The sequence below is a fragment of the Bos mutus genome, chromosome 26 (assembly GCF_027580195.1).
Source record: "Bos mutus isolate GX-2022 chromosome 26, NWIPB_WYAK_1.1, whole genome shotgun sequence".
NCBI lineage: Eukaryota > Metazoa > Chordata > Mammalia > Artiodactyla > Bovidae > Bos > Bos mutus.
In genome coordinates, this window is record NC_091642.1 from 28,212,944 (window position 1) to 28,227,314 (window position 14,371).

The following is a 14,371-nucleotide window of genomic DNA, read 5'->3' on the forward strand; positions in this document are numbered from 1 at the left end:
CATAGAAAACTATCCATGCCAAAAAATGTATATAGCATCATTAAGTTAAAAAATATATTTGAAATTTTTATTTTTTAGCTATCTGTATTCTCCAGATTTTTTGCAGTTATCATGCATAACTTTTATAGTATAGTGATAAGGATGTGAAGCAACAATTTTTAAAAATTCCTGTTTCTTATTTGTGTTTGGATGTGAAATATCAGAGAATTACCTTGGCATTCGCCTGAGGGACAGAAAGTCCTTTCATTTTTCTCTACCAGCTGGTTGACCCCACTCAGGGCCCTGCTTGAATCACAGGCCTCACCACTTCCCACCCAGCTATCAAACATTATACAAGATTTCATCCAGTCTGCCTAGCACTGAGGCCAGATTCGCCCTCCACTGTGCCCCTGTTGCTTTCCTGCTATGGAACTGTCCTTAGCTCCCCACCCTCCCTAGCTTTCCAATTCAGGCCTCCAGAGCCTGATTCAATGCACCTGTCAGATCTTATTTCTCAGGGACTGCCCCTGGCACTCGGAGAAGGCAATGGCACCCCACTCCAGTACTCTTGCCTGGAGAATCCCATGGATGGAAGAGCCTGGTAGGCTGCAGTCCATGGGGTCGCCAAGAGTCGGACATGACTGAGCAACTTCACTTTCACTTTTCTCTTTCTTGCATTGGAGAAGGAAATGGCAACCCACTCCAGTATTCTTGCCTGGAGAATCCCAGGGACAGGGGAGCCTGGTGGGCTGCCATCTATGGGGTTGCACAGAGTCGGACACGACTAAAGCGACTTAGCAGCAGCAGCAGCAGCCCCTGGCACACCCTCTTCAAGTCTGCAATCAAAACCATCTCACACACTGTGCCTCTTCTAGCTTCCACGTGTTTGACTCCGCTGCTCTCCCTTCCAACAGTGCCCCTCCTCCCCTCTCCCCCTGCCTCTGCCTATTAAGTCATCCTAATTTCTCCTTCAAGGCTTAGCTCAAATCCCCTTGCTTTCATGAAGACTACTCCAGCTCATACCTCTGGCTCCAAATGGCCCTAAAAGTCTGAACAACGTTTGAACTGTTGAAGTAGTGGGCAACGAGACAGTTTGCTTTACAAGGCCTTGTGGATTCATCTTTATCCTGAGCTCCCTGACCTGCTGCCTTCCTGCTTAATTCCAGCAGCCCTTATACAAGTCCATACTCTTTAAAGTACAGACACTGGCAGATCACCCCCAGAGAGGGGCAGAAATTCCATCTCTCACCTTTGTGAGTCTCACTCAGTGGGTCACAGTTACTTGCCTGAGGACCCACCTCCTCTACAATGAATGACACCAGGAGTCACCCTGGTGATGACTGACACTCTCTTGTGACTGTGCCTTTACCTGGTATTATCAAACCATTGATAAGTACTGATTGAGCCACTGAAGGTGTACAGCAGAAGATGAGGATTTTGTTTGTTAGGAAGATATACTAATAAGAACTCAGAAAAATGAGGAAGGCCATTTTGACACAACAATGATTCCGGTAAATACCAAATCAGCATGCACTTCATGTCAGGCAGCACTTTTACATGCGTTATCTTAGTGAGTCACAACAGCCTTAAGAAGTATATTCCAGGGCTTCCCTGGTGACTCAGTGGTAAAGAATCCGCCTGTCAATGCAGGAGACACAGTCTTTTGATCCCTGATCCAGGAAAATCCCACATGCCATGGAGCAACTAAGCCCATGCACCACAACTCCTGAGCCTGTGCTCTAGAGCCCGGGAGCCGCAACCACTACCCTATGTAGCAACTACTGAAGCCTGAGTCCCCTGTGTTCACAAGAGAAGCCACTGCAATGAGAAGCCTCCCCGCTGCAACTAAGTAGCCCCTGCGACCCACAAGTAGAGGAAAGTCTGCACAACCATGAGGATCCAGTCAATAGTAAATAAACTGATTAAAAATAAATAAACATTAAACATTAAAAAAAAAAAGTATATTCCACTGTTATTCCCATTATAGAGGAGGAAACTGAAACTTAAAACAGGTAAGTAACCATAGAGTTACTATATGACCCAGCGATTCCACTTCCACGTATTTACCACCCCCAAAATTGAAAACAGGGACCCAAATAGATACTATGTACATGCTGTGGACATGTACACCCCTGTCCATAGCAGCATTATTCACAGTAGCCGAAAGTGGAAACAACCTAAGTGTCCATCAACTGAGGATGAACAAACGAAAGGTGGCATACCCGCTTACTAGAAGATTGTTCAGTCATAAGAAGGAGTGGAGGGGCCTTCCCTTGTGGTCCGGTGGCTAAGATTCTACACCTCTAATGCAGGGGGCTCAGGTTCAATCCCTGGCCAGGGAACTAGAACCCACATGCTGCAATGAAGACTAAAGATCTTGAGTACTGCAGCCAACTCCCAGCACAACCAAATAAACAAATATTTAGGAAATGAATGAAGTTCTGACGTATGCTACAAAGTAGATGAACCTTGAAAACATTATGCCTAGTGAAACAAGCCAGTCACAAAAGACCAAATGTTATATGATTCCACTTAAGTGAAATAGGCATATTCACAGAGACAGATTAGAGTTTACCAGGGCCTGGGGGGAGGCGAAGGGGGAGTTATTGCTTCGTGGATATACTTTATGTTTGGGGTTATGAAAACAGTTTTGGAAGTAGACAGTGGTGATGGCTGTACAACACTGTGAAGTATATTCAATGTTACTGAATTGTACACTCAAAATGGTAAACTTCATGCTATGTATACTTTAACATACTAAACCTTTTTAAGTCATATAGCAAGAAAGGGGTTAAGCTAGAATTTGAGGCTAAACCCGTCTGACAATAGGGCCCCTGATCTCAACCCAAGGCTTTCACTCCCCTGGGCAAAAGCAGCAAACGTGGAATGAAGAGAACTAGATTCTTGTCATCACTATCTGTGTGACTTTATTCAAGCCTTACCCTGGGAGGCCTCACTTTCCTCAACTGATAAAGTTGGATAGCTGTCTGTTGATTGTGATTTCGTAATACAGAAAGTCCCGAGCCGTGATTCCTGATCCAGATATCATTTGCTTCTGCCCACTCTGGAGACGTTGATGGACAGTGAGCAAGAGACAGGAACTAGCTGTCTGTGCCCTTACCTAGCCCCTCCCCTAGGGGTTTGCCCTGGTGTGGAGCCAGCTCTTGAAAGAAGCCTCCTCTCCTCTCCCCTCCCCATTCTGGGAGAGGACTTCTGGCTGTGCTCCAAGATAAACTTCCACAAGGCGAGCATTAACATAAAGTCAAGGAGAAGGTCAGGGGAGCCCTTAAAAAGGCCTTCTTGCACCCTAAGGTGGCTGAAGCCACTCCACAGCTCTTTGTCCTGACTGCTGCCACCCAGACACAATGTGGCTGCTCCTGGCTGTCTTTCTGCTCACCCTCGCCTATTTATTTTGGCCCAAGACCAAGCACTCTGGTGCCAAGTACCCCAGGAGCCTCCCATCCCTGCCCCTGGTGGGCAGCCTGCCGTTCCTCCCCAGACGTGGCCAGCAGCACAAGAACTTCTTCAAGCTGCAGGAAAAATATGGCCCCATCTATTCCTTTCGTTTGGGTTCCAAGACTACTGTGATGATTGGACACCACCAGTTGGCCAGGGAGGTGCTTCTCAAGAAGGGCAAGGAATTCTCTGGGCGTCCCAAAGTGGTAAGTAATGCCTCTGACCCCTCCCCTCACCAGCCCCTGGGCACGTTGAGCTCTTCAGCCAAGGCCATGCCTGCAATGCCCCTTCTAGTTCCAGAAGAATCCTGTGATTCTTCCAGTAACAGACTGGTGGGGCTGTGGGTGGGGAGCGACCCCTCAGACTTCACCCAGCTTCTAAGCTAGGCAGGAAGAATTAAAGGAAGACTTTATTTTCTGGCTGTTTCTGGAGGTGGGACAGGGTGGGAGTGGTGGTTTGAGGGGGTCAGGGAGCCCTTACAACATCATCTCTCCCAGCTGAAAAAGTGAAAGTGTGAGCTGTTGAGTCTTGACCAACTCTTTGTGACCCCATGGACTAGCCCACAACACTCCTCTCTCCACAGATTTCTCCAGGCAAGCATACTAGAGTGGGTTACCATTTCCTACTCTGGGGTATCCTCCTGACCGGGGAATCGAACCCAGGTCTCACCCATTGTGTAAAAGTTCTTTATCATCTAAGCCACTTGGAAAGCCCAAGAGTCTAGCTCTCTGAGCCTGAAATCTGAGCTCTCATGATTCACTGAAAGAGTACCTGTAAAGCATTTAGCCCAGTGCTGGAAGTTCTCAATAACTAGCCTTGATCAACACTGTTCACATGGAAAACGGGTTAGTGATTCCTGTCCTCCGCAAAAAGTTGTGAGGGGGAAGTACCCTGATTCTTGGAGGGCTGGGATCACTATTTCCCTGGAGCTTCCTCAAGCTGCTCCAGCCCTGGGAGCTGACCTATGCAAGCACTTTTGGGAGGACGCTGAAGATTCAACCTGTCGAGCTTTCTGTTTGTTCCTGGGGCAGAAGGGAGTGGGAGCTACTCATCCAGGAACACTGCCAGCCTCCAACACAGCACCTGGCTGCAGGGTACTCCCCTGAATGTCCTGGGCAATGCCCCTGGCTGCTCATCTTTGATCAGACCAAGGCTTGACTCTTCTTTGCTTGGGCCAGTCGGCCTGGTTCTTGGGCCAACTACCCTCTCCCATCTCTGCTGGGCTTCTTCTCTCCAGGGCAAAGAGGAAGGAGGCAGCTAGTCTGATGGGGCCTGCAGATCCGGGATAGAAGACAGAAGGTCTGGGGGAACCTGTAAAGTTTTGGGGTCTTCTGGGCAGAAGCAGCTTGGCCCATGTCTAGGCTGGGTGGACAAGACATGTGCCTCTCCCGATGTGGGCCTGTATTGGGCACACAGCTGGCAATGGAAGGGAGATCTAAAGGGGGCTCAGCTGCTGTGCCTTTAGCTGCCCCCATCCCCAGAGGACCCAGGGAAGGGTAGGGGCCTGGTGTGTCCTCAATCTCTGCTCCTACAAGTTTAGAGAGTCCATCCCATCACAGCTGCCTCACCCTGTCATTGATCTGAACAATCTAATTCAGGGTTCCTTCTTTTGCCTTACTCTGTCTCTCTGTTGGAACTGGGAGTATCAGGCCATAGGTTCTGTTCTGCCAAGGCCTTGCAGTCAGGGTGGAGTGAAGCAGGGAGCTCTATAAGGAGGCTGCGCAACAGCTACCAGCCTCATTGCCCTCGGGGAGGGCAGGTGGATGGTGTCTGAGTCCTATGTCCTTTTCTGCTTTCCAAAGGCCACTCTAGACATCCTGTCAGACAACCAAAAGGGCATTGCCTTTGCCGACCATGGTGCCCACTGGCAGCTGCATCGGAAGCTGGCACTGAATGCCTTTGCCCTGTTCAAGGATGGCAACCTGAAGTTAGAGAAGATCAGTGAGTGCCTGGCTGGCCCTGGGCTGAAGGAGCCTGCAGAGGGTTGGGGAGGGAGAGGGTTCTGGTACCTCCATTCCACATTTTCTTGGCTACCACTGCCATCTGCTGGACATCTGCTCTCTTCGATTCAGATGGAACTGGTCGAGGTGGCGGTGAAGGGATGACTCAACTCCCGCCCTCACACCCCTCTCTCTCCCCAGTTAATCAGGAAGCCAATGTGCTCTGTGATTTCCTGGCCACCCAGCATGGAGAGGCCATAGATCTGTCCGAGCCTCTCTCTCTGGCGGTGACCAACATAATCAGCTTTATCTGCTTCAACTTCTCCTTCAAGAATGAGGATCCTGCCCTGAAGGCCATACAAAATGTCAATGATGGCATCCTGGAGGTTCTGAGCAAGGAAGTTCTGTTAGACATATTCCCTGTGCTGAAGGTGAGGATGGGGCCAGGTCCTATGGGCAGACCTCAGCAGACCCTGATCGTATCCCCAGTTCTTTCCTCTTACGGTTCACTCCAGACCTCATTTTTTTTTCTGACGACCTCAATTACAGTGACCTCTACCTCCTCTGACTCTTCAAAATCTTGCTGCTTCTCTACAGAAATAGGTTTAGCTTTTAAATTATGCATTTTAATACTCATGATAACGTTGTTGGTGTTGTTGTTTACTCACTCAGTCGTGTCTGACTCTTGAGACCCCACAACTGTTACCCACCCGACTCCTCTGTCCATGGGATTTCCAAAGCAAGAATACTGGAATGGGTTGCCATTTCCTTCTACAGGGCAACTTCCCAACCTAGGGATTGAACCCACGTCTCCTGCATTGCAGGCAGAGTCTTTACCCGCTGAGCACCTGGGAAATGCCATGTGCCAGTCCCAAAGCTCCACATGCATTAATCATGCATTCCCTTTGGAAGTGGGTTTATTATCCCCATGCAGATGAAAATACAGGCTTCAAAAAGTTAAGGAACTTAATCATGCCATGAGACTCAAGTCTGTGTTATGTTATGCTATGCTATGCTATGCTAAGTCACTTCAGTTGTGTCCAACTCTGTGACCCCATAGACCGCAGCTACCAGGCTCCCCCGTCCCTGAGATTCTCCAGGCAAGAGTACTGGAGTGGGGAGCCATTGCCTTCTCCGCAAGTCTGTGTTACCTGAATGAAGTCTCCGTCAGTGCTAGACGTTTGATTGAAGGGGGAGGGGAGGTGACTCCTTTCTCCCTTGTTTGGAATTGTCCTGGTTGTCACCGATGGCCCCATTCTGGGTCCCTGTCCTGCTTTCCATTCTGGCTGAAGGTTGAGGTTAGAGTGGGAACTCACCAGGGATGGCCAGGGAGAATCTAACATTTCCACTTTGCAGATTTTCCCCAGCAAAGCCATGGAAAAGATGAAGGGTTGTGTTCAAACGCGAAATGAATTGCTGAATGAAATCCTTGAAAAATGTCAGGTAGGTGATGGAGCAGAAGAGATGACGAGTCAGGTGGAAAGTGGCAGGAGAGCAGGGTAGGGTCCATTTTGGACAGTGTAGGAGCTCCAGCACCTAGCCGCGAGCCTGCCATAGAGTTGGTGCTCAATAATCCTGACTTAATAATAAATATAAAAATAAATAAATAGGAGTAGAGAAGTGAGGAACTGCAGAGGACCCTGAAGGGACCCATCCACCCTGCAAATTTAAAGAGGGCCCAGTGTTTTTTCCACTTCCACCAGTTCATGGGTCCTGACTAGCCTCACTCCACTCCCTCATTTCCAAGTGGGAGAAGCCTTTGTGTCTACAGTCTGGGTGAGAGTATGGCAGGGGTTGCAGATGGGGCTCCTTTCTCTTCATCGTCTCCCAATCTCACCCAACCAGGAGAACTTCAGCAGTGATTCCATCACTAACTTGCTGCACATACTGATCCAAGCCAAGGTGAATGCAGACAATAACAATGCTGGCCCAGACCAGGATTCAAAGCTGCTTTCAAATAGACACATGCTCGCTACTATAGGGGACATCTTCGGGGCTGGTGTGGAGACCACCACGTCTGTGATAAAGTGGATCGTGGCCTACTTGCTACACCATCCTTCGGTGAGTTTCTCTCTACCCGAGCCTTCCCAAGCACTCCTGACCCCAGGCACACTCACCTCTGCTCCAGGGAAAGGGAGAGTCCATACCTCGGGAGTTCTGTGCAGGATGATTGGGCTGGACCCTTTACCCAAACAGTGGTTGGCTCTGTCCTTTGGGTGGAGCTGCCCCATCTTCTGCAAGCAAAGCCAGGGTTGTAGAGCCACCTCTGGGAAGGGTCTTGCCCTTCTGGGTGTGACAGTAGGTTCTTCTAAGCCCTTGCTCCTCCTGGGCTGATACATCCTGGTAACATCCACCCTGTTCTGGCCCCCAGTTGAAGAAGAGGATCCAGGATGACATTGACCAGATTATAGGTTTCAATCGCACCCCAACCATCAGTGACCGGAACCGCCTTGTCCTGCTGGAGGCGACCATCAGAGAAGTGCTCCGAATCCGGCCTGTGGCCCCTACGCTGATCCCCCACAAGGCTGTCATTGACTCCAGGTGTGCCTTCCCTCCCAGGAACACCCAGCCCTCCTGGTCCCTCCCCCAGCATCTGACCCTTCCAGCTGGCTGGTCAACCTACAGTCAACCACTGACAACCGATCATCGTACCCACGACCTACTGACCAGTGTGTCTCCTACCCACTGACACCCACTGACCCATCGACCTGACCTCCCTCAGAAGCTGCCCGCTGCCTGGGAGACACGTGCTCCTACCCAATCCAAAAGCCGCAACACACACACACACGCACTCATGCACACACGCACCAGCTCAATATGCACACCCACAGGCCCTAACAGACCCACAAGTGTTGATCCTAAGTGCTACTCAGGAAGAGAGGGCTGGATTCATATTCAATCTGGCAGAAGCTGAGGAGAAGATGCAGGAGTGGGCATGAGGGAGTGGGCATGAGGGAGCGGGCATGAGGGAGCAAAGGACTCTTTTCCCCAGGGTAGTGACCACGGAGACTTGGGGCAGAGAAGGTGGGGAAGAACGATACTCCAGACCCTCTTTTCCTCTCCCTCTCTGGAGCAGCATTGGCGACCTTACCATTGACAAAGGCACAGACGTTGTGGTCAACCTGTGGGCACTGCATCACAATGAGAAGGAGTGGCAGCATCCCGACCTGTTCATGCCCGGTGAGTCCCTGTTCTGTCCTGCCCTGCCAGCCACACAGCCCCCTCTGTGCCCACCTCTCCAGCATTGCTTCCCTTCTGCCAAGCTTCCTGCTAGAAGACTCCTGACTCCCACTACATGGACCTGTTGACACCCCTAGCCTACCCTACACTTACCCAGATTCTTCACAGCTGGGTTCCCCACTCTCCTTCCACCAACTGCAGCCTCCTCTTCTGAGAAGGCCCATAGGCATATGTCTCCTGTGAAGTCAGCCCCTCTCCTGTGGGATGGTGCCATTTTCATGTTTAATACACCTTTTCATCCTTCCTGAATATTCCATCTTCTCTGTGTGATTAAGGGCTACCTGAGAGCAGGGCATTTATCTCTCCTAAGATTGCCGTCCCCCCCCTCCACCCAAATAAGGCTGTCCACCTTCTCAGACTGGGGCTCCCCAGGCAGGGCCTTGTCCTCCCCCTACTCCTCTACTGACACTGACCCTGGCCCCTGGCTGATGGCTCCTTGTGTCCGCAGAGCGCTTCTTGGACCCCACGGGGACGCAACTCATCTCGCCATCATTAAGCTACTTGCCCTTTGGAGCAGGACCCCGCTCCTGCGTAGGTGAGATGCTAGCCCGCCAGGAGCTCTTCCTCTTCATGTCCCGGCTGCTGCAGAGGTTCAACCTGGAGATCCCGGATGATGGGAAGCTACCCTCTCTGGAGGGCCATGCCAGTCTCGTCTTGCAGATCAAACCTTTCAAGGTGAAGATCGAGGTGCGCCAGGCCTGGAAGGAAGCCCAGGCTGAGGGTAGCACCCCATGACTCCACCCTATGTGACCCCCACCGCACAGAATTAGAGGAGCTCCCCCACCCTCTCCCACCATTCCTTCTTCCTCCCCGCCCACTCTGCCTTCTTTCCCAGCCTGCAGCCCTGGCAGTGATGTGCATAAAACAGTTTCTTTCTCCAAAGGCATCTGAGCAGCTCATTCATTTGTTCACTCGTTTCTTTCAACAAGTATTTTATGGGCCACCTACTATGTGCCGCTCACTCACTGTCCTTGGACCTCAGGCTCCTTGGCCTCGTGAAACTTAAAATTCTAGTGAGGGCTGACAAATGAACATTCCAGAGACTCATAAGTGCTTTGGAGTCAGTTATACTGGTTGCTGATGATGTGAGGGGAATGGCCAAGGTGGGGGTGGCTGCTGTGAATGAAAGGTTGGGGTAGTATGAGACTGGGCAGAGGTGCCCCCCGCTGAGGGAGCAGCAGGGAAGAGGCTCAGGACACTGGGTTAACCTGCCACTCTCTCACCCCTGGACACTTACGAGGAAAAACAGTTCTCCCTTGAGGTATCCTGGCAATCCCTCATCACTGGCTTCTTCTGCCATAGCATAAATGCACCGAGAAGTATGCCTTCTTCAGCAAGGGCTGGTGCAAAGCTGAGGGACAAAATAGCAGGCAGCATGTGACAAAGCAGGCGGGACTCAGAGAGCAGGAAGGCAGTTCTACTATAGTGTCTCCACAGCTGGTCAGGAGGGCAAGTCCCTGCGTTCTGTATTAGCTGTATCTGCCCCTCCTGTTTGAAAGCAGGGATTGCAAACTGCTCACCCATGGGCCACAAAGGGCCCACTACTGAGTTCTACGTCCACGTGGTACCTTTGTTTTACAATAAAAAAAAATATTAACTGTCAACATCTTAAAATGAAAAGGATTCATACAGAAATTCTGATTTCCAGCTTCTGAAAATCCCGGGGCCATATTAGATAGGGTTACAGATGTACATGGCCTCGAGCTCCACCTCGGCCTCCCCAAAACCCCTACTGTCCAAAAATCCCTACTGTCCAAAAACCGCATCTGCTTGACTCAAGCATGTCACTGCCTAGCCCCTGTGGGCATCCCATGAGCTCCTCCTGCTCTCAAGCTCAGTAATACCCCATTCATCCTCTCACTCTGAGGCTAAGACCTGCTCAGAGGCCCAAATATGAATGGCAGACATCTGAACTCTCTAGACCGAGGCTCCAGCTACATCTTACAAGTGCCACACAAAACAGGTACCTAGACAAAGAGGAGGGTCCCTCTTCTCTGACTGAGGAGAAGATCTCTAGCCAGTCAGGAAAACCTCCAGCCACAACACTCAGGAAATGAGACAGAGAACCAAGTTCTGCCCAGTGCCTGTGTTTATCAAGCCTCTGGCTGGGCGTTTTTATCCAAGTTACATATTCCTCTCTTTTTACGGGAAACCAGAAAACCGAGATTCAGAGTGATCACATACCTAGAACAAGTTTTCTAGATCTAAAGCCTGAATTTTAGTGGAAAAAACCCTGAATAATTAGCAGTTATCCTAAACTTTCATGCTGGATGCTGACAGGCACAAAAATGACAGATAAGACATGGACTTTGCCTTTGAGGAACGTTGTAATTATTAAACTGTTAGGTTAAAAAAAAAGCTTCTGTTTCAGTTCTTATTGCTGAAAATCTTCCTATAATATTCAGGTTCATTTTGTGCCTCAAATACAGTCCAATCAACAGAATTCATCCCTTCCCCCCACCCCCCCCCAATAATGTGACAAAGCCTCAGAGTCATAATTTGAAGCAATGATGGTTATATACACAACACACACATACCTAGTCAGTTTATATAATACACATTTTTACAGGACTCAAAAGCTTTTCAAATTTCTTGAACAGTCAGCCTCACCTTTGAGCCTGCCAGCCAGCACCCGACAAGGGATGAGAAGTGCTACCACCCTTATCTTACAAAGGAGGAACTGACACCTAGCCTAAGGCTGCAGATGACAGAATTGAGACTGTCAAAACTCGGATCTCCTGACTTTCGGTTCAGTATTCTTTCCATGACTGCGCCCTAGCTCATCAAGTCTTTGCTTTACCTTGAACATGTCTTGATCAAATCAAATAATCACTTTGCCCAAAAAGAGGTGCAGTTTTCAAGGGGATATGAAATATTGAAGGTACATGTTAACTTGTTGCTGATGTACTTTGAGAAAGATTCACTACGGTTTCACTGGACAGTGAAGGACACGTGGGGTCTCAGAGCCCTTCTTCACTTTAAGCAAAATTCTAAATGTAACCTCGTTTTTTCCTCAGTAGTTCCACCCCACTGCACCAAGCTTTTGTTGGGGGCAAAAGAAATATTAATGGGACTTGTCTTGTGTGCCTGACTGTCTAAAGACCAGTGCTCAGTCACTCAGTCACTTCTGACTCTCTGCCACCTTATGGACTGTAGCCTGCAGCTCTCTGTCCATGGGATTCTCCAGGCAAGAATACTGGAGTAGGTTACCGTGCCCTCCTCCACTAGAGACCAGTACCAGAGATTTATTGCCAGTAGAAAGTTCAAGGAAACCACTGGCTTCTACCTCAACAAAGGGTTACATTAAAAATGTTACCCCTGAGCGAACAGATACAAGACTTCTTAAAATCTTCAGAATCCAGAGGCTTTCTTCAAAAGATTGAATAACCTTAAAGAACTTTCTGAATTTTAAGACCTGACATCTAAAGATTAAAAGAGACACCAGATGATTTAGAAGAAGGGGAATTTAGCATCCCCCTTTTCTGTTATCAAAGATAGATTATGATGCAGTCAAGAAGTAATAATTAGAACTGGACATGGAACAATGGACTGGTTCAAAATTGGGAAAGGAGTACATCAAAGTTGAATATTGTCACCCTGCTTATTTAACTTCTAAGTAGAGTACATCATGTGAAATGCCCTCCCGGATGAAGCACAAGCTGGAACCAAGAGTGCTGGGAGAAATATCAACAACCTCAGATATACAGATGACACCACCCAAATGGCAGAAAAGTGAAGAGGAACTAAAGAGTCTCTTGATGAAGGTGAAAGAGGAGAGTGAAAAAGCTGGCTTAAAACTCAACATTCAAAAAACCAAGATCATGGCATCCAGTCCCATTCCTTCAGGACAAACAGATGGGGAGACAATGGAAACAGTGACAGATTTTATTTTCTTGAGCTCCAAAATCACTGTGGATGGTGCCTGCAGCCATGAAATTAAAAGACGCTTGCTCCTTGGAAGAAAAGCAATGACAAACCTGGACAGCGTATTAAAAAGCAGAGAGATTACTTTGCTTACAAAGGTCCATATGGTCAAAGCTATGGTTTTTCCAGTAGTCATGTATGGATATGAGAGCTGGACAATTAAAAAGCTGAGTGCCAAAGAATTGATGCCTTCCAAAACTGTGATGCTGGAGGAGATTCGAGAATCCCTTGGACTGCAAAGAGATCCACCCAGTCAATCCTAAGGAAATCAATCCTGAATATTCATTGGAAGGACTGACGCTGAAGCTGAAGCTCCAATACTTTGGCCACATGATGCGAAGAGCCGACTCAATGGAAAAGACACTGATGCTGGGAAAGATAGAAAACAGGAGAAGAAGGGGACAACAGAAGATGAGATGGTTGCATGGCATCACCAACTCAATGAACATGAGTCTGGGCAAACTCCAGGAGAGGGTGAAGGACAGGGAAGCCTGGCGTGCTGCAGTCCACGGATTCACATAGCAGCAGATACAACTGAGCGATGAACAACAACAACAAGGGCCACAGCAATAGGCATCCAGCTTGAGATATGGATTGTTATTAAAATAACTGTAGCCTAATGGTTCTTTAGGGCTCCCCAGGAGGCTTAATGGTAAAGAATCTGCCTGTCAAGCAGGAGATGCAGGTTCCATCCTGGGGGTGGGAAGATCTTCTGGAGAAGGAAATGGCAACCCATACCAGTATTCTTGCCTGGAAAATCACATGGACAGAGGAGACTGGTGGGTTATAGTTAGTGGGGTCACAACAGTTGGACATGACTGAGTGACTAAACAACAACTGTTCTTTAAGCTGTATAAAGTTATTGATATTTGGGCAATTCTGAGATTCTACCCTTCTGGGGGTGGTTGTTCAGATTTTTCAGAGATAAAGTATCAGTTCCAAAACAGTTTGATCTTATCTACTGGCTATAAAAAGTGAACTCTAAACCTGTCCTTGAGAAGGCATAGTTCCTGCTGATTGGGGCAACCAAGATGTTAAGGTTCTAAACTTGTGGGCAGATAATGCATATTGCTTAGAAAGCAGCAGGAAAAAGTACCCCTATTTCCTTCCTCTTTTTTTTTTTTTCTAATTTTATTTTATTTTTAAACTTTACATAATTGTATTAGTTTTGCCAAATATCAAAATGAATCCGCCACAGGTACACATGTGTTCCTATTTCCTTCCTCTTTATTAAAACATCTCCGTTCGCCCGCCCTGAGGCCTGTGGCTTGTGACTGCCTCCTGAGCAGAGTGCCACGCACCAAGCAGCAGGAGTTTTCCACCCATCCTGTCTCCACCTTGGCTCATCACCCTTGGTACCCGCAGGATGGATCCCAGACAAGCCGAATCCACAGATGCAGAACCTACGTATGCTGAAAGCTAAGTGCATACAGTTATTTTACATGGCAGCCTTGAGCAGCCTCAGATTTTGGTTATCTGCCGGGCTTGTGGAACCAAACTCTCGTGAATACTGAGGGACAACTGTACTGACATTTGAAGTCAGATAATTCGGGGACGACAGAGGATGAGATGGTTGGATGGCATCACCAACACAATGGACATGAGTTTGGGTGAGCTCCAGGAGTTGGTGTTAGACAGGGAGGCCTGGTGTGCTGCAGCTCATGGGGTCGCAAAGAGTCGGACACAACTGAGCAACTGAACTGAACTGAACTGAATTCTTTGCTGCGGTGACCCTCGTGTGCATTATAGGATGTTCAGCAGCATCCCTGGCCACTATCCACTAGATGCCAGTATCAACACCCCACTCCACCCCTGGCTACTTGTTGCGACAA

The 14,371-nt window shown here is 48.6% G+C and overlaps 1 protein-coding gene across 2 annotated transcripts; it reads left to right on the forward strand.

The window, feature by feature from the left end:
- The first annotated feature begins 3,271 nt into the window (after positions 1-3,271).
- Positions 3,272-9,501, forward strand: CYP17A1 (cytochrome P450 family 17 subfamily A member 1). Of its 2 annotated transcripts, XM_005888046.3 has the most exons (8): positions 3,273-3,641; positions 5,238-5,376; positions 5,577-5,806; positions 6,732-6,818; positions 7,221-7,436; positions 7,747-7,916; positions 8,452-8,555; positions 9,064-9,501. In XM_005888046.3, exons 1-8 carry the CDS (start codon positions 3,345-3,347, stop codon positions 9,348-9,350), a joined length of 1,530 nt encoding a protein of 509 aa, XP_005888108.1. In that variant the 5' UTR covers positions 3,273-3,344; the 3' UTR covers positions 9,351-9,501. The 2 variants fall into 2 exon arrangements, with proteins under 2 accessions (XP_070219655.1, XP_005888108.1); XM_070363554.1 differs by lacking the exon at positions 6,732-6,818 and having other exon boundaries at positions 3,272-3,641.
- The last annotated feature ends 4,870 nt before the right edge of the window (positions 9,502-14,371 follow it).

Coding starts and splice junctions, on each gene's coding strand:
- CYP17A1 (XM_005888046.3), top strand. CDS start 3,345: ATGTGGCTGCTCCTGGCTGTCTTTCTGCTCACCCTCGCCTATTTATTT. Junction 3,642..5,237: donor TCTCTGGGCGTCCCAAAGTG/GTAAGTAATGCC, acceptor TGCTTTCCAAAG/GCCACTCTAGACATCCTGTC. Junction 5,807..6,731: donor ACATATTCCCTGTGCTGAAG/GTGAGGATGGGG, acceptor TCCACTTTGCAG/ATTTTCCCCAGCAAAGCCAT.